General features: G+C 40.3%; 1 protein-coding gene across 14 annotated transcripts; it reads right to left on the bottom strand.

Annotated features, from left to right (window-relative positions):
- Window positions 1–1,531: 1,531 nt before the first annotated feature.
- Window positions 1,532–24,633, bottom strand: LOC125748415 (uncharacterized). Of its 14 annotated transcripts, XM_049024471.1 has the most exons (29): window positions 23,364–23,901; window positions 19,574–19,657; window positions 19,375–19,452; window positions 17,321–17,454; window positions 16,133–16,255; window positions 15,610–15,667; window positions 15,450–15,518; window positions 14,989–15,075; window positions 12,883–12,981; window positions 12,511–12,644; window positions 12,202–12,321; window positions 11,174–11,231; window positions 11,002–11,076; window positions 10,834–10,893; window positions 10,556–10,675; window positions 10,377–10,460; window positions 10,134–10,217; window positions 9,679–9,756; window positions 9,444–9,577; window positions 8,349–8,468; window positions 8,031–8,088; window positions 7,868–7,930; window positions 7,528–7,617; window positions 7,209–7,298; window positions 5,660–5,802; window positions 5,221–5,349; window positions 4,119–4,176; window positions 3,741–3,809; window positions 1,532–2,302 (listed from the first exon to the last, which is right to left on the bottom strand). In XM_049024471.1, exons 1-29 carry the CDS (start codon window positions 23,386–23,388, stop codon window positions 2,298–2,300), a joined length of 2,529 nt encoding a protein of 842 aa, XP_048880428.1. In that variant the 5' UTR covers window positions 23,389–23,901; the 3' UTR covers window positions 1,532–2,297. The 14 variants fall into 14 exon arrangements, with proteins under 14 accessions (XP_048880428.1, XP_048880431.1, XP_048880433.1 ...); XM_049024474.1 differs by lacking the exon at window positions 3,741–3,809; XM_049024468.1 differs by lacking the exons at window positions 1,532–2,302; window positions 23,364–23,901 and adding an exon at window positions 24,476–24,633 and having other exon boundaries at window positions 2,320–3,809.
- Window positions 24,634–25,235: the final 602 nt, after the last annotated feature.

Genomic DNA, 25,235 nt, shown 5'->3' with positions numbered 1-25,235 from the left:
TTTATTTAAATAAGAAATCAGAAAAGTTACATTAGTATGTTTTTAAAGACTGGCTTTTATAAACAGACTAATTTTAAATTAAAGATGGTGGTTTGGATCATAATAAGCGAAATGTTTGAAAGTAGTAAACTTGCGGTATTTTTCATACCATTATGACATTACTTGGCTTTAAATGTAGTGCAGCCTCTTGTAGTTCGGATCTTGTCTGCAAGACTGAGCTACGTCTTACAAAGAATGCATGACAAATTTGAGACAAAATTATTTCAATCAGTGTTCCTGTCCATCACTGACAAGGGAGACATGTTTATTTTGAGAGCTGATAACAGTAGTGTTAGAGTAATAGTCAGTAGGGCCCCACAACATTAAAGTCCATGATAAAGGGGAGCATCAGGTACGAAGCCCTCAGAGAATGTAATGCCAGAAGGTGCCCGATGCAAGAGTGTCGAAGGCTCAGACTCCATTCATCATGGTACAGGGAGCATGTAGCCTGAAGAGTGTGTGATGTGACAGGAACAAATTAAAAAATGATCCTTTCCTGCAAAAGTAGATCAATGTACTCCAACCTGTTTTCAAACACGCAGCCATTTTACACTGAACGTGACAGAAAATGAGTTTACAAAATATTTGGAATTTGAGTCAAATCAAAAACTTTTAAACCAAACACGATGTGAAGTTTTTTCAATTGAGCAAAGTGTGCATAATGAATGAAACCGTTAAACTGGCAACAAACACTAGCAACAGGTAGATTCTTGTTTTCTTTTCAAAAAGACTAATGAAAAGAAAAAGGCAAAATTACAGAATACAATGACCACATAGGGCCATTGTGGGGAAAAAAATTGAGCTGTGGGAAAATAAAAAAATAAAATAAATTTCAATAATTTTGAGCGTCACAAATTTATGGAAAAAAAAAACATTCTGAGATTGTAGAGTTATAGATTTGCAAGGAAAAAAACTTGTAAAAAGTGTTTTTTTTCCATAAAGAAACCACCTGTGGCTGGGGAACGCCCAGCACTGCCCGGAACATTCCCAGAACGGTGAGGGGTACCGGGGCAGACAGCCCCCCAGGTCTACAGGTACATAATGTAGATAGCTGTGAGTAATGTGTCGTTATTGTGTTGTACTGTAAGTGTGCATGTGTGCATCCACTCGATTGTGTTCTGCATGGTGGGCAGTGGGTGCGACTTGGAAGGTGACTGGCCTATGTACAGTAGATGCCATTTTGTGCCTTTCCACACTTGTTTGCAACTACATATTGTGTTGCAATTGCCATGTCTGGTACGCACACAATATATTGCTTATTACCAAGGGCATTAAGAATCAGATGACCCTAATCCCCAATTTCCACCATTATAAGTTATGTGAGTGAACAAATTTCTTTTTGCAAAACCCATAGAATTCACACATTTTACTCCAGCTTCTGGCTTTGCAGGCTCGTTTTCATTAGGAGAGAACATAAATAAACATGAACACAACTTAATTCATTTGAGTGCTCTAAGCAGTAAATTGAGAGCATGGACACTGTAAACAGACATTTGAAGGATTTCATGAGCTGGATTTATTATTCACGGTAATGTTAAACTAAAATGTGTACATGACTTGCATGCATAAAGAATATATGAGACATATAAAGAATATAACAAGATGTTATCACATGGACATTAAAAGATACACAAAGAAATACCCGCCTCATTTTTGGCAAAAGATTAGGAAATTAGCTTGTACATGGAATGTGAAATAAAATAAAGTAAAAGTTTCAGAATTAAGTGTTATAACTAGGGTAAAACACATTTATTGTCCTTTACTTTTCCAGTTGATCCATCCAGGAATTTGAGAAAGTGTAGCGAGTGAGAGTGTGTTAGCTGTTTAAAATATATGCAATTCCTTGATTTGAAGAAAATGGTATACGAGGTCAGTCCTTACAGTCTGACATCCGTACTTGTTTTGCCTGCTTGTACCATAAATGTGTGCTTGTATCAGCCTTGTACTCTATGCTGCTCAAGGCCCCCGGCACCCCTCACCAGGATATCGTTGAACGATGGATAGAACAATAAGCATCAAAAATACAGTTTGAAAATGTCTGAACATTTAAACCCACAAACCCATATAAAATCTGGAATTAAAAGTTCCTTTAATTTACACATCTGGTTACTGTGTTTAACTATACAATTACAGCTAGATGACAAATTAAACAAGTCAGTCAATCTGAAACAATGAGTCACTAAGATGAGATGTTGACCTCCATTTATAAATCTTCCAGGTCTTCATCCAGTGGTCCGCTATTGCACTTAAACCTGATTTTATACTGCAAGAAAAATAAATTTTAATTTACACAATGTTTAGAGGCAAGCACACAGAAGTCTACATATGAGAGTGTTACACAGTGTTTAGTGTGACCACAGAGCACAGCATGTCCTATACAGTGAGGTCCATAAATGGACAGAGACACTTTTTTTTTTTTTTTATAAGTAATTTTGACTTATCGGATCCTCAGAATTAATGGATTTGGAATGAAACAGCCTGTTGTGTTAATTGTTGTGGTGAGAACCTTGAATATTAAACTGCTACCAAATGTTTAATGATGTTGCAATGCAAATTTAACAGCCTGACAAATTAAAAATGACAAAAGACTGTCATAACTTTGAACAATGTCAATATTTCTTGGGGGGGGGGGGGGGGGGGGCAGAGATGGGTGCTGATTTGCCTCAACAAAATGGAGGACAACCCTTGTAATAGGTCAGTGTTACCCCAACCCAGTCCTTGGGGGAATCCCAGACAGTCCACGTTTTTGGTCCTTCCCAGCTCCCAGTCAATCAGAAACACCAAATACCTGGTACAGGCCTGCTAGGAGCTGAGAGGAAGCAAAAACGTGGACTGTCCAGGGTTCCCCGATGACTGGGTTAGGAAACACTGCAATAGGTAATATTGACTCCAATTTTCAAAGTTTCAAATTCATCTTCACATTATCTAATACAGCCCAGAGCCATTCCTTCCCAAACCAATGACACCAACATTCCAGTATTAGAACATAGACATTGCCGAGATAAAAGCCACTTTTACCGTAAAGTCATTGGCTAAAATAAAATAAATACCAAAAATGCAATAACTTGTCCTAAGGAGATCCAAATTCATATAAAGCAAAATTTTGAAGTGGTATATTTTTGTACAGCTCTAACAGATTCGTACCTTTGCCACATTCACTTCAATGGAATTTCTCTGCATTTAGGGAAGTTTCACAATCCAAATGTTTCAATACCTTTTTCCACATTAAGACTCTGAGGAGCTGATTTTTGTCCACAGGTCCAGTAAATGTAGAAACGTATGCAGGTGCTCAAAGTTTAGTTAATTTTTATTTTCTTAGATATCACACCACATTAGTTATTAAATATCTTTTTTTGAATAGTGAAACTTCCCTTACATAAACAGGAATACAAAAATCATATACAGTATTCAATATTAAAATGTTATTTGTTCGGCAGGATTCATTAACTGCACTAAGACAAGAATAAGCTTGTTCAAATATTAACTCATCATATTAACAACCTTAACCATAATTAACCAAACAAAATACAAGACTTCTGCAATTTTTAGTTTCTGATTGCAGTTTGGTAAAACTGAATTTCCCTTTTGGGGGTTGAAGAAAGGGGTCCTCACAATGTCAAAATAGCAGTGTTTTAATCACACTGTGGGGACATTTGGTCCCCATTATGTAATGTATGCATACAACACACACACACACACACCCTGGTGACTGCAGGCCTTTTCCTGGGAGGAGTCAGTCTGCTTAGCTGTCCCCATTATCACTGTCATCCCTGCATGTAACAGAGTATAGAATCTACATCACACAGGTGCTGGCTACCCGACAATGTGAAGTGCTGTACCCTACAGTAAAGGGACAGCACAGAACCAGAGAGATTAAATTTGGTGTACTACTATACAAGGGGGCTGCGAGATACACAAACTGAAAGGTCTAGCCAATAGACACTGTATTTCCCCTTATATAAAGGAAGCCATGATCCAACAAAGAGACATTTTCCAGAAATCAAAAGTTTTACAAAATTAGATTCTTTTACTGTAAAAAGACAAGAGCCCTTTAAAACTGAGGCAAAACACACACTTACAAGACTCATAACTCTCCATGACCAGTTTGCTGTAGGTAGCCTTGTGTAGCAGCATCACCTGCAAGACAGTGGCGTGACAGCATGAGTCCCACATCCACGTCCCCCCCCCCCCCGAGAACGTCGTAGTTACCTTGACATTTCCAGAACCCTCAGTCTCACTCAACTATATTATTAAGAATTAGATTACCATAACCCAGTGGTTCTCAAACTCGGCCCTCGGGACCCACTGCCATGCTTGTTTTCCAGCTATCCCTGCCCCACACACAAGTCCCAGCTGTCTTTCAGATTTACTACTGTAAAGCCCATAATATCCATGCACTTTACAAAAACACAAACAGCTCTAAACAGTAAATTAAGACAGTAAATTCTGTGACATTTTAAGGATTTCATAAGCACAACTAGTAAATTCATGGGCATCCATCCATTTTCTGTAACTGCTTATATTTGTCAGGATCATGGGGGCAGGGGGGCAGGCTCCAGCCTGTCCTGGAGGCTACAGGTGGGAGGGAATAACCTAGGATGGAGGGCCAACCCATCGCAGGGCACATTCACACACCATCCACTCTCACATGCGCAGCTATGGGCAACTTGGTAATTCCAATCAGTCTCAGCATGTTTTTGGACTGTGGGGGGAAACCGGAGTACCCGGAAGAATCCCCACGACGACATGGGGAGAACATGCAAACTCCACACACATGGAGCCACAGTGGAGACTGGAACCCTGGTCCCACAGGTAACAGTGCTAACCACTGCACCACTGTGTAGCTCTACGTTATGGGCATGTTAAACTAATATGCACACATGATTTAATACATTGTGTGTGTCCATCCATTTTCCAAACCACTTATGCTTCAGAGTCGTGGGGGGTCCAGAGTATTAAAAAAAATATATATATGTCCACGGAGCCCTGGAGGGGCCACAAATATCACTGATTTTCATCATTGGTTTATACTGTTGTCACAGAAAACATTAATTCTAGTGCACACAAGAAATAATTACAATATATTTACGTGTGACATAAATGAAGGTGTCCTTTCAGAATTAAGCATTACGACTAAGACTCCGCATCCAAGGGCCCGCCCTCAGAACGTATCGTAGTTACCTGGACATCGCCAGAACCCTCAGTCTCCCTCAACTTCATGGTGGCCAATTTCAGCAGCTCACTGATACCCAGTAAAAACTGGTTTGATGTCCTTCTCACTGCCTCTAGTAGCCAGGGCCGATGAGAGGTCTACAAACACATGTTGTAGCTCGTTTTGGTATAAAACCTCCACTACTACACTTTCCCTCTTTTAAATGTGCGCTCAGCTGTATTTGGACATAAGCCCAGACACCTCTGTTATAACAGTGTTACGTTTGCAGGACTCTCCTTAAGACCTTTCATGTACAACTTTCAGAGCCACATCTTGGTTTTGGGACAAGTCTGCTGTACCAAGGCAAAGACTTTACAGACCTGCATCGTGAGCCAGGGCACCAATCAGCACAGGGTATCCACAGACCAATCAGAGAGCTTTATTTAGAGAACAAAGTGATGTACTCACAATGTAATAGAACTGGTGAAGTGAGCTATGGAGATGCTCCACAATCTGATCCTCCTGCAGCCTGAGAGAGCAGGTCTGACACAGGTAGTAGTACGGACAGGAGTCGTCATCCACGCAGCGACACTCCAGCACAAAATGAAGTCCTATGACAGCCACAGCACCAGGATTAGTCAGCAGTACTGAGAGTTATTCAGACTTAGCTGCTTAAAAAAAATCCAGAGGAAAAGCAGGAGGGAATTCATTTATTACAAGCTCTAACTGTCAGTTTGTCATGAACCAAGCGGCCAATGCCAGCTGTGATGCACGCTAATAAACAAACAAGCATGCAAATTGTCTTAAATAATACCAACAATGTGTACAGCTACATAGTTTAATAAAATTTCCAGATTTTTATTCTTATTCATAACACTTGTTTCTGATCTCCAAACAAATTTAGAATAATACAAAAGAACCCGAGTAAACAACAGATTTTTAAATGACCATTTGGTTCATAGAAGAAAAAAACAAAAAAACTGACCAATACCCATATCACCCATGTGACAAAGTAATTGCCTCCATAAATTAACCAATGAACCAAATCTAATCGTTAATAGGCTAAAACTAAACTACACACAAAGCTTGATTGCTGCCAGCCAATACAGGAGACCTGAAAAAGAAAAAGTTACTGAAATAAAGTTTACGTTTCAGAGCCACCAGCAATAGGTGAAAATCTGCGATATAGAAAGACCATATAAATATATTTTCTAAAAAGTTTAAACCTTAAAATACCCCTCTCCCACATGCTTCAAAATCACGTAAACTTATTAACACACACTTTGTAAAGACATGATACCGTATGTGGATGTCGGGCTAAGGATACGAGTAACATAATAATAATAATAATAATAATAATAATAATAATAATAATAATAATAATATATATATATATACACACACACAGAAGCCACAGTCAAACATGGTGGAGGTAAAGTGATGGTGGGGGTGCTTTGCTGCTTCAGAGCCTGGCTGACTCGCCATAATGGAGGTACAAATGAATTCATTTGTCTACCAGAAAGTACTGAAGGACAATGTCTGGTCTTCAGTCTGTAATCTGAAGCAAAGTCACTGTTTGGATATGCAGCAGGACAATGATCCCAAGCACAGGAGCAAATACACCTCTGAATGGCAGAGAAAAAAAATGTTGCTTGTTTTCTTGCCAAAGTCCTGACCTGAACCCCATTTAGATGATGTGGCAGGACCTTAAATAGGCAGTTCACAGTCAGAAACCTTCCAATGTAGCTGAATTAAAGCAATTCTGTAGAGAAGAGTGGGCCAAAATTCCTCCAAAGTGATAGACATCTCCTCAGTTGCAGTTGTTGCCAAAGATGACACAACCAGGCATTAAGTTTAGGCAGGCGATGGCTTTGTCATATGGGTTAAGGTGAATCGCTTTCCTTCAATAAATCAAATGATAATTTATTACCCGTGTGTCTCCTTCACATTGACAGTATTCACCCCCCACCCAGTGCACCCATTCTCCACAAAGTACAAGCCTACTCACAGTACTTACCCAGCACGCCAGGGTCCTCCTTTAAGCTAGACAGACCTTCCTGCAGCCTCTGCTTTCCTAATAAAGCCTTTTGCTGCACACCACCTGCTTCTTTGAGTGTGTGGGAAAAAATGTGACAATTAAATGTCTTTGCCACCATGGCACCAAGAAATCTATAGGACAAAAAGTTCAGGCATGACAAACAGTCAAGCATAGCTCCAGACAATGGCCTAAAAACAGGATAAAGCCCCCCAGACCTGACCGCCAATCTCAGACAGTAAATCAAGGATCAAACATTAGGAGATCACTGCTGGCAGTCCCAAGGTAGATGACATCCTACCAGATAATTCTGGAGGCTTGTTTGGTCCTCCTGGATCTGGGATGGGTACCTTAGATGACTGCTGCCACTGGACTGATATCTGCGGCTCAACTAAGAGAAGACTGATTATGCAGGTGTTGGAAAAATTAGAGCACCACCAGTGATCATTAACAGCGTGAAAATAGAAAGGATCTTTTCAGAAAAGAGTATTTTGGACTATAGCCAGGTTTTCGAAACATTGGCCAAAACAGGTCAGAATCTCTGCTCAAAGAGGCTGGGAAGAAAGTCTGTGTATGCACACATGTGGAGTTCACCACAGAAGACACGCGTAAGTTCACAAAACGCCATCCAGTACACACACCCAGGCTTGGTCTAGAGGTCATCTGGGGCTGGAGTTCTCTCTGGATCTTCAGCTTCTCCAGGACTAGGAAGGAAATAAGCATAGGCATTCACACACAGTAAAAATTATGACATGAAAAGCCCACCACCATACCCTAACAAAGAAACATTTAAAACAAGCCTACCAGTTTCAAAGGAGGCTAGCGCCACCTTCTGGTACAAGTTCCTATCCAGCTTTTTTACCTGTTAACACACATTAAATAATCAGTCCCCAAATGCTGTATTTCCTTTGATGTAAGAATGAGTTTGGCTATTGGGGAGAGTTTAGGTGAAGAGTATACGGCAGACAGGATATACCTTCCAGAATTTACTGTGGTGCCTTAACTACAAATAGATCAAAAAATAAATGCAAATAATATATGGAGGTATGACATCACCTGAAAGCTGTACGTGAACCACTAATAGTGAAAATGAATAAAAAGTGGGACATTGGGCACAGTCACCTGGGTGTGGCCCATGCCCTCTGTACCCATCAGAGTATACGCAAGCTTCACCAGGTATGTGGTGTTCACCACACCGGACCCCTCCTCACAGCCTTTCAGGAGATGGGGATGTTCCAATCTCTGTAGAAGACGACAGATGTGAAGAAATTTTGCCTAATATTATAAAAAAAGGTACATTTCCATTCTCATGGGCTTCTTAGAACTTCACACATCACATAATGTTTAATTTTGATTGCAGACCTTATTCGAGTCCAATTTGCCATACTTTTGGTTTGAATCTGAAATATCTGGAAACCCCAATCTGTTTCGCCACCTTGGTATTTGGAGATGCCCACCATCTTGCAAAAGTGACAAACCCTGGGATATCCAGTTCACCTGAAGGCTGATGGGATCCCTCTTAGCCACTATAAGAGGAATTAGCCTAACCGTAACTAACCGTAAGCCTAAGCTGCACAAAGAAACTAATTAATCCAAGTCCAAAAATGACTAGTTGCCCACATAAAATGAGCGTACAAGAGAACAGGATGGTAGGGAGACTCTTGTGGGAAATTGGTTCAGCACTACAGCTGGAATTGCTAAGCAAATTACATGGATATATGTGCAGCATTCAATCGGGGAAAGACTTCACCAAGTGTGTGAAGATCTCAGTAAAGTTCAGAGTAGTAAGTGTCATGTGGGGTAGATTATGTATATATGTAATATACAAATATTTATAGTTTATATGTTAACTTTTCCCCCTCAAATAGTCAGGTGTGTGTGTGTGTGTTTGTACACCACTACTGCTTGTGAAGCTCACACACACAAGAATTTCACTCGCATGTACTGTACCAGCAATGCGATGTGACAATAGAAGTGATTGATTGACTTTTGACTCGCCTACCAAAATGCCTGTGGCAGCCCAATACAATTAATTGCAAAACCTAAACTGGATTAAATATAAAACTAAATTTATACTAATCAATGTTAAAAATGACATGCACCAAAATGTTTTCACAAGGACCACAAATTTTTAAAAATTTCCAGCGTTCACACAGAAACTCTCAAATATTTAAGTTCTCCCTCCACCTCGCTATGAAGTCCATTTTCCAGACTCACCATGTAACAATACTGGTGATGCCAGTGAACAATGTGTCCACAAATGTTGGCCTTTTCTAGCTTTAGGGAACAGCTAAGGCATAAGTAGAAAGTGGGCTCTTTAAAACTGCGACACTCCACGATCTTTCCAAGCCCTACAGAAGGGAGAGCAGAAGCACAGGTAACATGCGGAAAGCTCAGTTACACAGGATACGTCATTAGCAGCAGAGGGGAGGACAAAGCGTTACTCACTGACCAACGACAGGGTGGGCTTTCCCACTCAGGAAGGGCAGCATGAACTTGGCCAGGTGGCTCTCATCCATGGGAGCTCCAGCTGAGAGATAGGATTGGTGATCAGACACACACCGTGCTGACAGTCTTATCCTGCAATGTTGCATTTAAATGCATTCACAGAAACTCCTAAAGAGAAAGTTACTATAAACTGCATTTTGAAAATTTATCTGAAGGAAACAGAAAAAGTTTAAAGACAAAAGACAAGCAAAATGCTAAGCAGGTATACAGATCATTTCTATGACAAGAAAACCACTAATGCAACTCCATGTGTGATGACTTCAACTGGACATTTTTTGATAATTAAAATATGAAATTAGCTGCAGTGAGTAATCCATCCGTTTCAATAAACTCTTGCTTTTCATGGACCATCTGGGCAATTCAGATAAAATAACTCGCCATATCCACAGTCTCACTCACTCTTTTTTATGCGGAGGAACTGGAGGTCCACAACAGGAGATGGAAGGATGAAACGTTTAGAGATGACCTCCTCTCTGGTAATAACTGCAGGAGAAGCACACACAGGTGTGAGAAGACAACCACAGTCTTTATAGTCCTAATAACAGAGTCAATTTTCAGTGTCCACAATGCACACACAGTGATATGATTACACACAGTAGTTCTTGGGTAAGAAATATGAACAGAGAAACCAGTTTCACTCACATTTCTTCATATCAAATTTTCCAAGATGCTGGGCTAGCATTGCCCAGCCCCCTGGACCAAAGGCTTCCCTCTCTGAATCACTGGCTGGAACAGAACACAAAATTTGGACATGGAGGCATAAATAATATTCTTAAGCACTCTTGTGGCAATGAGGTACAATGCAGGGAAACTACACTCACCCATCTTTACATCTTCTGCAGGTCCTGGTAATGTCTTCTCCACTACAGGCATGTGTGGATCTTTGGTTTGTACATTTTCAGCCCAGGCTCCTGCAGGTGGGCATGTCCTTTGACCTGGTACTGATGAAAGTATTGGGTTTCGCGTCTTAGCACTGCTCACTTCAGCTAAAGTCGTCAGATTAAAGCCGTTACCATTTGTCGCGACAGCACACAGCACTGAACGTGACATGTAGCGGAAAGCTTTGAGCTGGAGACTCCGCTGGGTGAAAACATCTCACCTCTTTGGGTAGCTTCAGGTAGAGCTCTTTCCTCCACCTTCATCTGCCCCTGAAGTGTGTCTGTCATACAAATCACAAATGAATTCGATCACACACACAAATGCAATCATTTAAAAAATAATACATTTACAAAGCTTTATAACAAGTCGTACCATAATAAACACTCACCTGCTGTCTTCTTTGGGTTCCCGGCATCATGGCGGTAATCTTGGTTCTTCAAGATAAACTGCAGTATATTCATAGCTGGGAGAGATCAATCAGACACTGCTAAAACACAGACTGACCGAGGCTCACTGATCATAAGAATTCATACCAATTCCCCAAGGCATCCCAGAATTACCTTTCCTGGTAGATATTTTCTGTAGCTTTTGGTAGGTGGGTAGGTCAAGCTTTATCACCTGTAAACAAAGGACTCCTTATGAAAGTTGTCTCAGAGAATTGCCACTTTCAAAAAAACTTAAATGAAATATGAATGACCGTTTGTCATTTGCACAAGTAAGAGTACAGATACACTGAAATGCTTCTTTTCGTACATCTCATGATCTTGCTCTTGAGATGTACATCCATGCAGACAAAACGGCCACTGTATTAGGTACCCCTTAGGAGTATGGGGTTGGACCATCTTCTGCACTTCATTTGACCAGGCAATGTTTTTCCAATCTTGTATTGACCAATTTTGGTCAGCCTCAGGCTGGCTGTGGCCTCAGTTTCCTGTTATCTTATAAGACTTAGTATCATTATTTAGTGTTATGCCCCCAAGTCTTGGGTGGGCTCCCAATGTTTCACACTGAAGCCTTCTATTGCTACTAAATTTGTAACTGCGTTTAACGATGCCGTTGGGCCTCGTTCAGAGCTTATTCATTGGACCGATACGGAGAAGCTAACTATACTATTGCACTGTTGCCAGGGCATTTTAGATGCTGTTGCCCCTTTTAAAATTCATCCTTCTAAGTCAAAATCGATGCTGTCTCTGAATAGAGAGATGGTTGTCCATGAAAATCCCAGTAGATCAGCAGTTTCTGAAATATTCATACCATCCTGTTTGGCATCAACAACCACGCCACATGCAAAGCCACTTAAATCACATTTCTTCCCCATCTTTACCTTTGTGATTTTATACATCGCACTGTTGACATATGACTGGCTGAATAGATATATCAACAATCAGTAGAACATCTGTGCCTAATGAAGTGGCCAGTGAGTGTATTCAGTTGAGAGCAAAGTTTGAGGTCCAAGAATAGGGGGAGTTATTTATCTAATGCCCCTGGAGCATTTTTTTGGGGGGGGGGGGGGGGGGGGCTGCCCATTTACAGACACAGATTGATTTATAACCTTACAAAAAACCTGTGTCATATTCCTGCGTGTTACCAGAGTATCTCCCATGCTCTCAGTCCTACACAGCTCCTTGGCAATGGAACGAAGGAGAACTGGCTTGATGGGTTTTACCCCAACTCCAAATTTCTCCATGAGGTGAGGGTACTGTGATCTCTGCAAAGACAATGCCAGACAATATCATCAGTCTCCTCCACTGCTAAATAATCCTATTATATCTTGAAGTTCAGACAGTCAGTAATAAAACATAGAAGTGGTAAAAACACAGTACTCACTAATGTAGAGTCACAGAAATAATTGCAAGGTTCCATGCATCTTAAGCCAGTAGCTATATCCATGACTCACAATATAAGAGCAGCAGTGAGAGCTGCTCTGAACGTGGCTGAAGACCTCAGAGAAGGAGAATCTGGCACGGCAGACGTTGCAGACATAAAAAGGAGGCACCTTAGCAGCTTGGCATTCAACCACAGCTCTCAAACCTAGAGAACCACAACCTTAGCTGTACAAACAATCAATCCCAGTAAATCACTGTATCTACAAACCACACAAAAAGGGCAAAGCCAGAAAATCTAAAGTTCTCCACAGGTGTGTATATGGCTACTTTGATGCTCATAAGTACTGCAGCAGACATGTTGGATTCTGAATGAGAGCTACAGTTCAGTTAGAACACAAGGTGTAAAAAAGCTTGTAGGTTCCCGGGGTAAAAGCAAAACTAACCAACAATCCTTTTTGTCTGTTTGCCACTCAGGTATTTGGAGGCGAAAGCTGATCGGAGAGACGGTCTGCCTCGACCCGATTTGGACCAAGTGCCTTCTGCTAGAATGGAAATGATTGGAAAGGATTAGTTAGAGTTAGACATGCATAGCCAGTAAAGAGAAATAAAGCTATATTAAAATGATCCACCACTTCAGCCGGCTCCTAGTTTCAGTGTTTCAGAATATTTACTGTGTGAAGTCTCTTGCTTCCAAGGGGACACAAATTTTAAAAACACAGAAACTTAATTATGAAGCACTGAACCAAAACATATCTATATTCAGCCAAACAACCAATAGACAGTGGCCACATATTACTCAGCAATAACAAACCACATATGTATTTGTTCATGAACAAAGACAAGAAGCATCCTTTGTAAGCAGAGCCTGGTTTAGGTTTATGATGTAAAGATCATGTTTTTGATGCTATTCTCTACGCTGGCTACAAACAAGTGTACATACCCATGGTTAGACTGCCAAGTGTTTGTGATGTAAAAAAAAAAAAAAAAAAAAAGAGACCACAGTAAATCATTTCAAAACTGTTCCCTCCTTTCATGTGACCTACAAGCTGAAAAACAAACTAATCAACAAATTGAAACACAAATCTGTCTGAGGAAAAATAAATATATAAAAATAAAAAATAAAAAAAATACAATAAAGCTGGTTGCATAAGTGTGCACATCCTTAAAACTAATACTTTGTTAAAGTACCTTTCGGTTTCATTGTCGCATTCAGTCTTTTTTGTTAGAAGTCTATCAACATGCTAGATCTTGACAATATTTGCCCTGTGTTCCATGCAAAACTGCTCCAAATCTGTCAGATTGAGGGCATCTCCTGTGCATGGCCCTCTTCAGGTCACCCCACAGATTTTCCATTGGATTTAGGTCTGGGCTCTGGCTGGGTCGTTCCAAAGCTTTAATTTTCTTCTGATGAAGCCAGTCTTTTGCAGATTTGGATGTATGCTTCGGGTCATTGTTGTGCTGAAAAGTGAAATTCATCTTCGGCTTTTGGGCCAAAATTGATTGGTATTTGGAACGGTTCATATTTCCCTCCACGTTGACTAATGCCCCAGTTCCAGCAGAAGAAAACCCCAAAGTATGATGCTGACACCACCAAGCTTCACCGTGGGTTTGGTGTTCCTTTGGTGATCCACAGTGTTGTTTTTGCACCAAACGTACTATTTGGAATTGTAGACAAAAAGTTCAACATTGTGTTATGGTCTGATGAAACCATTTTCCCAGATGCTTTTGGGAGACTTGATGTATTTGTTTGCAAAATTTAGCCAGGCCTGGATGTTTTTCTTTGTAAGAAAAGACTTCCGTCTTGCACCCCTACCCCACAGTGCAGACATACAGAGAATACAGGAGATTGTTGTCACATGTAGTACACAACTGGTACTTGCCATAACTTCCCACAACTCCTTCAGTGTTGCTGTAGGCCTCCTGGCAGCCTCCCTAACTAGTTTTCATTTTGTATTTCAATAAATTCCATAACGTTAGTTGTCCCATATTTTCTCCACTCTTTGATGACTGTATTCCATAGGATATCTAATACTGTAGGAAATTTTTTGTATCCTTCTCCTGACTGATACCTTTGAACAATGACAGTGTTTCCCCTACCATTATATTAGGGGGGCGCCCCCCCCCCCCCTAACGGCACCTAACACCCCCCCTTAAAAATCAAGTTTAAAAAAAAAAAAAGAGAAAATTTATTTTCTATATAGCGCCAGATCACAACAGAAGTCATTTAAGGTTACCTTTCCTATAGAACAAGTCTATACATTGTCCTTTTATTAAGCAAGGCCTGCTCACCAGACAGGGTGCTATACTTAGATGTGAAGGACACGGAACAGGACAGGGTAAGACAGCATAGTATGGACACGAGTTCTGTTGAACAGCTACAGAAGGATCCCTCAGTATGTTTAAGATTTTTAGGTCATAAACCAAACTTCTGCAGCAGGTTCATCAGAGATGAACCAGACAGAAGCTCTCCTCACACCCCCCTTACAGTACTTAACCATATTACCAGCCTAAAACTATCACTAATCACTGCCACCATGCAAGGGACTCACCCAAGAGGCTGTCAGCACTCCCAGTGTGTGAGGCTGATAACTGATGGATTACATGATGCTCCACATGCTCCCCTTTCACAATGACTGCTGGATCAGAGGGGAGACACCATTGTAGTTATGAAACATTCAGTTCAGTCAGACTTTCAAAAGGAGACCTGCATTACATCCAGCTACAAACAGGTGAAAAAGTATAAGCAAAATGCTAATAGCAGATAAGGGGCCAAATTCATTTCCATTATTTCCAGCCCGATCGAAGACTTGTGGGGGTACAAGCTTCTGAACCTCACTGGGTTCAGTAACATTGTCTGAAAGGGTTGTGGCTTAATGGACAGGGATAAATGAGGCAAGTTAATGAGCATGTACTGAGTACCACACCACATGACGATATGCTGATATACCTTATGATTACTATGTTACTCAACTTCATTATGCTGATGTAACTTATGGTTGCTGTTACTCACCTTCATGCTCTTTTTTTATTGGTAGATTTTTAACAGACGTTTCTGGGCCTGCCCACCCATGCATCTGGTCTGGAAGTATAAAGGGGGTATTTATTGAAAATTGGGTGTGAATCTGCATTGTAAAAAAGCTCAAGGACAAGCAGTGAGGTGAAAAACTTACATTTGTCAGAAGACGGCAGAACCACTAGCTCAAAACCGGCCTTCCCTTTTTTCATTATCTTCCAAACAAAAAGAGGACAAAACCGATCAGTCAGAAACAGGCACCATTTCTATGCAAATGAACACACATTCACTGAATTATAATACATTACTTTACTACGGTACTCCTAAGTTTACCAGGGCAACATCATTAACCGGCTTAAACTGAAATTTAGGCACAAGTCACATTACCGGCGTAACCAGAAGGCTCAGACCTCACGAAACCTGACAGGTCTGCAGGTATTGCAAAAAACAAATTATTTTGGGCTGCATAAATGACCAGATTAAAGTACTCGTAGTTCACCTGGTTTGTGGGTAATTTAAAGCTTATGCTGACTTTTTGTTTAGACTTACAGTAGTACAGTCTAAGCCTTACAGTCAGTCAAAATGAAAAAACAGCTGTGGGTTTCTGAAAATGTCCTTTTCCTTTAATGCATTGGGCAAATGTTATGTAAATCAGATTAAAAAGTGAACCTGTAGATTACCTGGATGTCCCCTAGCCCCTCTGTCACCTCTAGGTATTTAGCCTTCTCCTCAAGAGCATCCTGATACTCTGAGAAATCGGGGTCATCCTTCCAGCCATTGATCAGTTTAGGATGTAGAGATTTCTTTAGGAAAAAGGAAGCAGATGCAGCAATGAAACCAACTGCTTTCCTCAAGAATAATTTCAATGTATGATAATTTATTGGGATATTTTTTTCTATGATCACAGTATTCAAATTTTGAAAATATAACGTATAACCCCCCTGACAAACCAAATGATCAAATTAGCGCTGTGATTTACCAATCAAGCATAAACATTTTCAGACTTCCCAGGGACACTGTATAGATGATGGGAGGCCTACTTCATTTTTAGACAAAATGCATCATAACTGAAGCAGTGTCACTTTGTGGCTGTCCTTTAATGTGCCACCCCTGACATATCTGGTGAACATGATTAGTGACAGAAGTCAAATATACCTGGACTTTTATATAATATCTGTCACGCACGTTCTTGGCCAAATTCTAGGCTAATTATACAAGTTTAGAGGAGGTTGAGTGCATTATTGTATTCTGTATATTTAATGATTACAACTTGACATTTCTGCCTCACAAGCATATAAAAGCACTTGAAGTGTCCGTAGGAGACTCACCTAATACTAGATAAAGTAATCAATGGAAATGAACGTCATTCAATGCCATGGATGTCAACGTTTGGAACTACTCACTGTCTGCGTGACCTGGAAGTTTGTCGGAAACTTCCCTGCCATTTTTTACAATGGGTCCCATTGGGAGTGTCACTACTGTTTTTTTTTTTATCGTTCTGCTACATGTAATGCAGTGTAAGCACACTGTGCAACAGTGATAAACCCTGAGCAGTACATAGCCGCGTGGATTAAACGAAGCATCGAAGCAAAGAATTTGAAGATTTTTTGTAATCAAGTTATTCGAGTTACCCGAATTGTTGCAGCCCTACCCCCATCCATTTACTAGGGGGCTGGACCTATACTCAATTCATAGAGTAACCTATTCAAATTTTCAACATAACTATGCGCTCCAGTAAAACTGCACCCCAACTTCCGAGTGGGAGGCAAAGGAGATCATCAAGGTATACAAGATAACAGGCCAATAACAGCAATATTTGATAATATCACACATGAAAAATAAGTAGTCCTAAACTTCATCCAACTTACAATGTACTTGTACCGATGTTCTGCGCCGATCAGGTGCCCAACAATAAATCCCTGTGGTATCCGTGTTGCACAAGACTCACACATCATGTAGGGAGCCTGGTTATCTTCATGGTACTCCACAATAGCTCTAAGACCTGCAGAGGATACACGGCATTAGGTTCACATTCTAGAAGAGAGAAGTGCCAAAACGTCTGACAGAACACCAAACCACACGTTATGTAGCCAGTGAAATACTACATAATGCATGTTTTATTATACAAGTACAGGTAAGTACAGGTGGGGTAAAGATGCAGTGATTATTAAGGTGGCAATTCAACTGCATCGATCTGTAGCACTACGATCAGTTATAATGGATTTACAGTATGGGGGCAAAAATCCTCCTTAGAGGAAGTCCTACATCTGGAATGGATGATCTCATGTGTTGGTTGATGCGCAAAGCAGCAGCATCTGCGTGTAAATTTCCAAAACAAAAGGATAGCAGGGGAAGGCTAATTGATATTCATAAAGGAATCACCATGGTGGTGATCTTTGTGCTACAATGATGACCCTTGCACTGCATTGTCTTTTGGAAAGACCTCTTTTTAATCCACTCTTTTTGCTAGTTTGGTTAGTTGCACACGAAGTAGCTAACTAGCTAGCCAAGTAAAAAGTAATGTTAGCCTTAGAGATGCACGATATCAGTCAGCATATCTGAATCGAACAATAATCATTAAAAAAATAAATAAATAAATAAAATCGATCACGGTATAGGCATCAGTCCGATATGTCAGTCTTGGTCGATATTTAAACTTCAATTTCAATATTCCAAGTTAGAACCAGAGTTAAAAACAACTACTAAAACATTTACCAGAGGACATGGGATTTCACTGACTCATTCACTACTCATATGAGATCTCAAAGTACCAGGCTGTGACATGGGCTTCCAATATGCATCAGATGATATGTATGGAAAGCGTCTATCATTTCATATTATGCTTTATCGTTTCTTTCGTGGTGTCGCCAAATTCACTGTTTACAGCAGCATTTTTTCATGATCTGGGTGACAGTTTTGCAAGGTTACGCGCCACAACGTGGGATGTGGCAACTGGCCATGTAACTTTCATATTATGTGTTTTATACATGTATATTAGCAACTGCACCGTGTTCATTCACTGCTAGTGACTAAGCAAGTTAGCTGGACTATTCAACGTGAAGTGCATCACTGAAATATACTAAAAATACTGAGACATTACAGCCAGAAAACTGCATATAAAAGGTGCAAATTAAGAAATGCGTATAAAAACACATATGGAAGTTACATGGCGTGCATTGTCCACTATAGTTTAATGCAAACCTAACTGAATGTGTTTGTGTCATTTAGGTTCATACTTTATTGTTAATTCTGTTTTTTGTACTTTAAACCGACAGAATACTCATTCTGGCGATTGGAAGACGACTCGGCACTGGCTTGTCATCACCTCCCTGCTCTCCGGTTATTTCTTAAATCTCATGACTTGGACAGCGTGACTTGGCACTTAACCATCTCTCCTATTTGACTCTCCCTGCTGGCCCCTGGAGGATGGGCTCCCCCTTTGAGTCTGGTCCCTCCCAAGGTTTATTCCTTCTTGGGAGTTTTTCCGTGCCACTGTCGCCTATGTCTTACTCACTGGGGGCTTTGGGTGCGGATGCTGTAAAGCGCTTTGAGATGATGTAATGTTGCGATAATGCGCTATATAAAAATAATTTGTCGTTTGTATTCCTAATGCAGAAGTATCTTGAGGGAACAAACTATTTCAAAAATTATTTTCCCATGCTGACTCCTTAGGGGCTCCATACAAATGTGATGCTGAATGGACTGTTAATATAACACTGAAAAGAATGGATCCTGTGTTGCATGTTTGTTTGGGGGGGTGCACAGGTCACACATTTGAAATCAAAAGAATCGCATGACATTTCAAATTCATTCAAACTTGATTTTTGAAAAAGTGACAGCCCTAACATACACAGACACACGTTCTATTGCAGTGAAATTTTATAGTACTAAATACATTGAAAAATGGAATCTGAAAACTGACCTATGACTGGGTGTCTTCTCAATTTGCTGTTAAGGTGATTCCACATGGTCTTGTATGACTGGGTGGGGATTTCTGTTTCTGCAACGGAAGAAAGACACACTATTCCCAATTGCTGAGAAAGCTGTTAGTCTTTTTTTTTTTTTTACATTCGCTCCCGTACACATTCAGAAATAATTCAGCAAAAGGGCCGGACACTGACCATTTCTAGCATCTGTACCTTTAGAATCCGGACCAGGTGCTTGTAATCCTTCTTCTGTCTTTGCTATGATCCCTCGCTGCATGGCTGGAAGAGAGTGAGCCACAGATACATCTCAAAATAGTTTAATACAAAGACATTTTCAGAACATGCAACCATCAATCTTTACATCCATTTCGGCCTATGCAGCCCATGGGGGAAGATACTTGCACAAAGCCGGAAATAAAGGACAGGGCCACGAACCCATCACAGGGCACAGCCCCTCCACACCTACAATTCGGCAACTCCAGTTCCCCTTAGTCATTTTTGTATGTGTACAGCTCAGAAAAAATTAGGAGACTACAGCAAAAATTTTAGTCTTACTCATTTCTCAATATATGGCTATGTACCTGTGTAAAAAAACTTTTTTTTTGTTTTTATAAAAGTCCAGTCTGACTGTTCCCAGGTTCTCATTGAGGGGCTTCATCCTTGCTTTTATGGGACTTGTGCTAGTGTCCTAGTGGCGCACTTCACACTAATTACCGTCTCCCATTCTTTTTGAAGGTCGCTTGTGGTCATCCTCTGATTTGTGAGGCACTGATGGATGAAGTTGCCTGTCATCTCCGGCATTAGTAAGTTGCGTTTGCCCTCTACCTGGCTGGTTATTAGTTATTAATCTGGCACAGTAGAATGGGCTACACTCCTAGTTGTATAGTTGTCAGAGTGCTGGACCACAATAAAGAAACTGGTCAAGTTAACAAAAAAAAAAAAAAAAAGTTGCACTTAGCAAAGAATCTGTGTTGGAGCAAAGTCTGCACACAACACAGATGCGTTTTGACGAGTTGTCTTCCTCAATGTGCTACAGACCTTGTTCAGTCCCCATTTAAAGACACACATCCCTGGAAAACAACCAACAACACAAAAGGTGTAACGAACATCACCAGGCCACACCCCAAGAACATGGTGTAACAGTAGATTATATGGAAAGTAGAACAAAGCCACTGGTAATATGTAAAACAAAGGAACCGTCATAAAAACAGGTCAAAGAGAAATGAAATCGTCATTAAATACATTAGAACTAAATGGCATTAAAGCAAAAATATACCAAGCTTCTCTTTTAAGGCGGCGGTTTCTCAATCGCCCCCTCTAGGCGACTGCTTGATTGCCTCCAGACCCATAAAACTTAAGGAATTATAATCGTGACCTGTTGTATTAAAATGTCGGGCTACCGGAGACAATTCGTTTCCATTATGCAATGGCATGTTTGTGTTTATATATTCTGGTTTTTAAGCGACGTTTAGCCTTTCCGACAAAGTAACTCACACAAGCATGACAGTAAACATAAAACAAATGTGGATAAACATGTTTCATGTTAGACTGTCCGGGTCATAAACTCCGTTCCAGACTAATTTGCTCATTTACTTCACTTTCTCCAAGTGAGACATATAACTCAGCATATCAGATAAAAGAACCTCTTCATTGAAATATTCATAAAATTTAAATTTCAGTGGTGTAGGAAAATTCCTTATGTTCAATATTGTTTGGTAACCTGGGTTAGAATGCCCGTCCACCAAACTACATTACCAGATAATGTAAACGATTGGTAGCAAAGCTCTTCTCACGGCCGTTAGAGAGCATCGTGATATTTTCAGGTGAGCCTGATGTTTCAGAGCTTAGGAGTCAGTTCGCACAGAGGCAGTAACTATTGTGAACACTCAATGAACGGAGGTTGAAGTTGTATAAAAAGGCATGCATTTATTTATAACACTATACCAACATAAGACAGACATTACACTGAACATAAACACAAAATAACAGAATAGAAAAGGGAATGTAATATGCAAATGCAGTGACCAGAAGTTATAAAGCAGAACAAACAAAAAACAATTTACTAAAAACTTATTAAATTTAAGACGTTAACACCTTGTAATACCCCACTAACACCCTGTAGATGACATACTTTGTGCGCATATACCAAATAATATTTATACTAAGTTTTTCCTGCGGCTAATTTGTGGTTAATGCTTTCAGCTCTGCCAATTGTGCAGAGCATGGTTGAGGACAGTATTTTGGAAAACTGGAATCCAACTACAGTACTATGGCAAGCCCTGCAGTTACCCTTTGTATCATGAACCACCCACAAAATATGAGAGCAGTGGCAAGTAGGGGATTGGATACCAAACCAGACCGTAATCTAATATACACCAATGAATCTGCCACACACTCATATAGTTTTCCTTCGAACCGGAATGGAATAAGATTTACAGTACTGCATCTTTTCAGGGTGACTCAAGGTATGTAGAAATGTCCCATGTCCTCTCTTGAGCTTTCATCATCATGGATCCCAGACCTTTTGACTCATAGGTTGAGTCACTTGAGGTTTGGACCATGATACAGCGAAATGAAGCCAATGGGGTCGACCTGTAAGGCTGCTCCTCGGTTCCCTACCACTATATATTGTGACACAAATATCACAGTTCAGCCCCTTGACTCTTTCTGCCATTTTTTCTTCAAGTAACTGATCCTGAGATGGATCATGGTGCATTGATAGAGTGGTTTCTGTGCCAAGGGTATTTATCATACCATAAATTTTCCATATTTCATCATAGCTTCTTGTACTCATTTCTCTATTTGAATCGACAATAATCAATTGCCGCACATATCACTTTTAAAGGTAAATGCATACATGCGTGGCAGTTTTTATTTATATATATAAAATAAAATGTGTGTGTGTATGATTAGATCACATTTGGGGACCAAAATGTCCCCAAAGTGTGGTAAAACCTGAAACTTCCTTACTTCTAAAAAAAAAAAAAATTATATATATATATATATATATATATATATATATATATATATATATATATATATATATATATATATATATATATATATATATATATATATATATAAAAAAAAATCTGCGAATGCAATCAAGTGTGCCAAAAGTCTTGTATTTTGGTTGGTTACTTATGGTTAAGGTTAGGGGTTGAGGGTGTCGTGATTGGGATTAGGGTTTTTCCCCCATAGAAATGAACGGACGGTCCCCATTTAGATAGGAAGCACGCAAGTTGGTCATGTGTGTGCGCGTGTGTGTACATCCCCGCATATGCATGACTCGTACTGTAATTCAGCCATGAATGCATCGCCGACCGACCGATTTGTAAGTATTTGCAGTAAATTCAAGAAGTCTTGCCCTTCATCGCATTTCGCACAATCCTCTATTTTTGTCTTCACTATCGAAACCGTACCCATCTCATAGCAATACGCACACACTGACGTCATCGTCGGCACCAAGTGCAGTGTGAATGCCAGCCGTTTTTCGGTGAGGCCCGTGTGAGCTCCAGCCAGAGCTTGGTGTGAAAAAGGTAAGACTCCACTGGGTTCACTCGCCAATAACGTGCTTTTATGTCGTAGCCAATACATTTCTCCTTGATTATTTACCATAGGCAGAGCACAAACATGCAATAAAACCAACCTAGACAGACAGCTAAATAACGTACCTCAACATAACTAGTAAATGCACACAGACTCATGGTTCTGCTACAAAATAAATTAGGCTCAGGTCAAAGACCTAAATGTGATATCAGTAAGACAATTTACAGGAGTAAGTTAAATAAGCAGATCAGTGCCATCAGCATTAAATTCTGGTCATGTACCATTGCCGTTCCTCTCTGGTACTGGACATGTGTCCCTAGGGCTAAAATGTTCCCATTTAAAGAAGAGCAGAATTAAGGTATCTCATTAACATGGTCCCATACTGGCTGACAGGGAAGCCAAACGGAATATATAGCTTAAGTATATTCATACATACCTGTAGCAGAGCAACCATTCATCATACCGGATGTTTCTTCCACTGAACGTCTTTTAAGCTTATTCGCACGATACTCATGTAGGCGACCAACTAGATTACCGTGTTTTAACTAGCCACCTTACCCCCATGATAGATTCAGCCTATAAGTCTTCTTTGTTTCATTAAGCTAATCACACGATGAGAATCCTGCACACAGTGGATTATAAGCAGCGTCATGTTCAGTCTCTTCACCCTCATTCAGACCAGCTGTGCCGCCTTCAGTTTATGCCACACACCTGACGGACTAATCATCCCCCAAACTGGACTAATCATCCCCCAAACTGGACTAATCATCCCCCAAACTGGACTAATCTGTCGTTCTCTCACAGCACTCCGACCGATGCAGAACCGAATTATCTATTGTTGGAGTTTGACTCCGCCGAGTCCGTTGATGAGGGAAGAGATGCATACGTGAGGCGAAGGACGGTTGTAAGTCAGCTCTCTTTTTATTCCTTGCACAGATCGCGATCCGGGAGCCACACTCAGATGCACAAACAGTACATACCCGAGGAAGCTCAGCTCTCTGTTGTCTGTGTCTGGCTTTTATAACCCGTCTAGGGCGTCTGCTGTTCTTGTTAGTATCTTTCCACTCTCGTGACATACAACTCTTGTTTTGACAGTGCTGTGCGTTAGTACCCACAACCTTTTCCTTTTATCTCATCCTGTTATGTTGCAGCGTCTGCGACCCCCTCCATTGTTAGGCCCCGCAGGTGAAGCATATGCATAATGTCACCATAACCCTGATAATGCACCTTCTGCTTTTCTAATTTTACTTACACTACGATAAGGGCCGAAGCCCCCCTTTTCTTCCTGCCTGTGTGTCAGTTTGTTCCCATTTCTTAGTGTGACAAAGTTTAGCACGAAGCCTGCCCCCCCCAGCATGCATGCATGCAAAGGAGCTGATATTATAACGTATCAAATGTCTGGTGAAATTACAGGCATCTGTTAATGATGGCTAAGGCAGCCATTGAAAAGGTCAGATTAATCAATCCAGTTTCAATGGCTGCTATCTTCTTAAATTACTAAAACATAAATTATCTGGATTAACTATAAATCAGACTGTAAAAACTTACCTCTGATTTGGTCACTTCTCCAAACAAACGAGTCCAATTAAGGTTTATGTTCTATGATCAAAGATGATGTGTGTGGAATATGGAGTAAAATGTCAGTTTGGTGAAAGAACCAGAAGTGCGAACGTTTGCCGTAGGACTGTCGTCACATTTCCGCATTTCAAATTTAAATTTGATGAAAAAACGGTTTTTTTCGCCCCCCTTTTATTGAAAGCTGATTTACTGCGATGTCATAGGTAAAGTTTAAACCTGAACCCACTTTCGGAAATACCTCAGTTTTTTTTCCGAACATGTATTTAGGGATATATGGTTGTATACTGATACTCCAGAAAGCCGGTTCGAGTTTAAACCTCAACTCCCACGCCGCTATTAACTTAACTTTGCATTCAGTTTTCCAGCCGTAATATCTTTGTTACTGAACATTTGCCATCAGACTTTATAACATCTCAGTCATCTAAAGTTAATAAATTATGTCACAATTCTCTATATTGTGCAATATCCGCTGCATAGGCATAGATCTATATTTACATCACTCGGTGCAATCTGTATGTATGCGTATTTTGGGTCCGTGCAATATGTGTAATTGTGTGCACTAATTTTATTATTGTATTTGTTACAGTATTTTTTGGTCTGTTTCTTTTCTATAGCTTTTTATTTACTGGCTGTTACAACAAGTACATTTCCCCAGTGTGGGATCAATAAAGTCTTATCTATTTTACGGTAAAAAAAAAATATCACGTAGTAATTCGGCCTCTCAATGTGA

This window comes from Brienomyrus brachyistius, chromosome 9 (genome assembly GCF_023856365.1).
Source record: "Brienomyrus brachyistius isolate T26 chromosome 9, BBRACH_0.4, whole genome shotgun sequence".
Classification (NCBI taxonomy): Eukaryota; Metazoa; Chordata; class Actinopteri; order Osteoglossiformes; family Mormyridae; genus Brienomyrus; species Brienomyrus brachyistius.
The sequence above is the reverse complement of the archived record's forward strand: the minus strand, read 5'-3'. Positions and strand labels throughout refer to the sequence as shown.

Excerpts from the sequence above, each read along its gene's own strand:
- LOC125748415 (XM_049024462.1), bottom strand. The coding sequence starts at position 23,388 with ATGATGAATGGTTGCTCTGCTACAG. Across the intron at positions 17,455-19,374 it reads GAGAAGACACCCAGTCATAG|GTCTTAGAGCTATTGTGGAG; the intron begins GTCAGTTTTCAG and ends TATCCTCTGCAG. Across the intron at positions 7,931-8,030 it reads GCTAGCCTCCTTTGAAACTG|TCCTGGAGAAGCTGAAGATC; the intron begins GTAGGCTTGTTT and ends TTTCCTTCCTAG.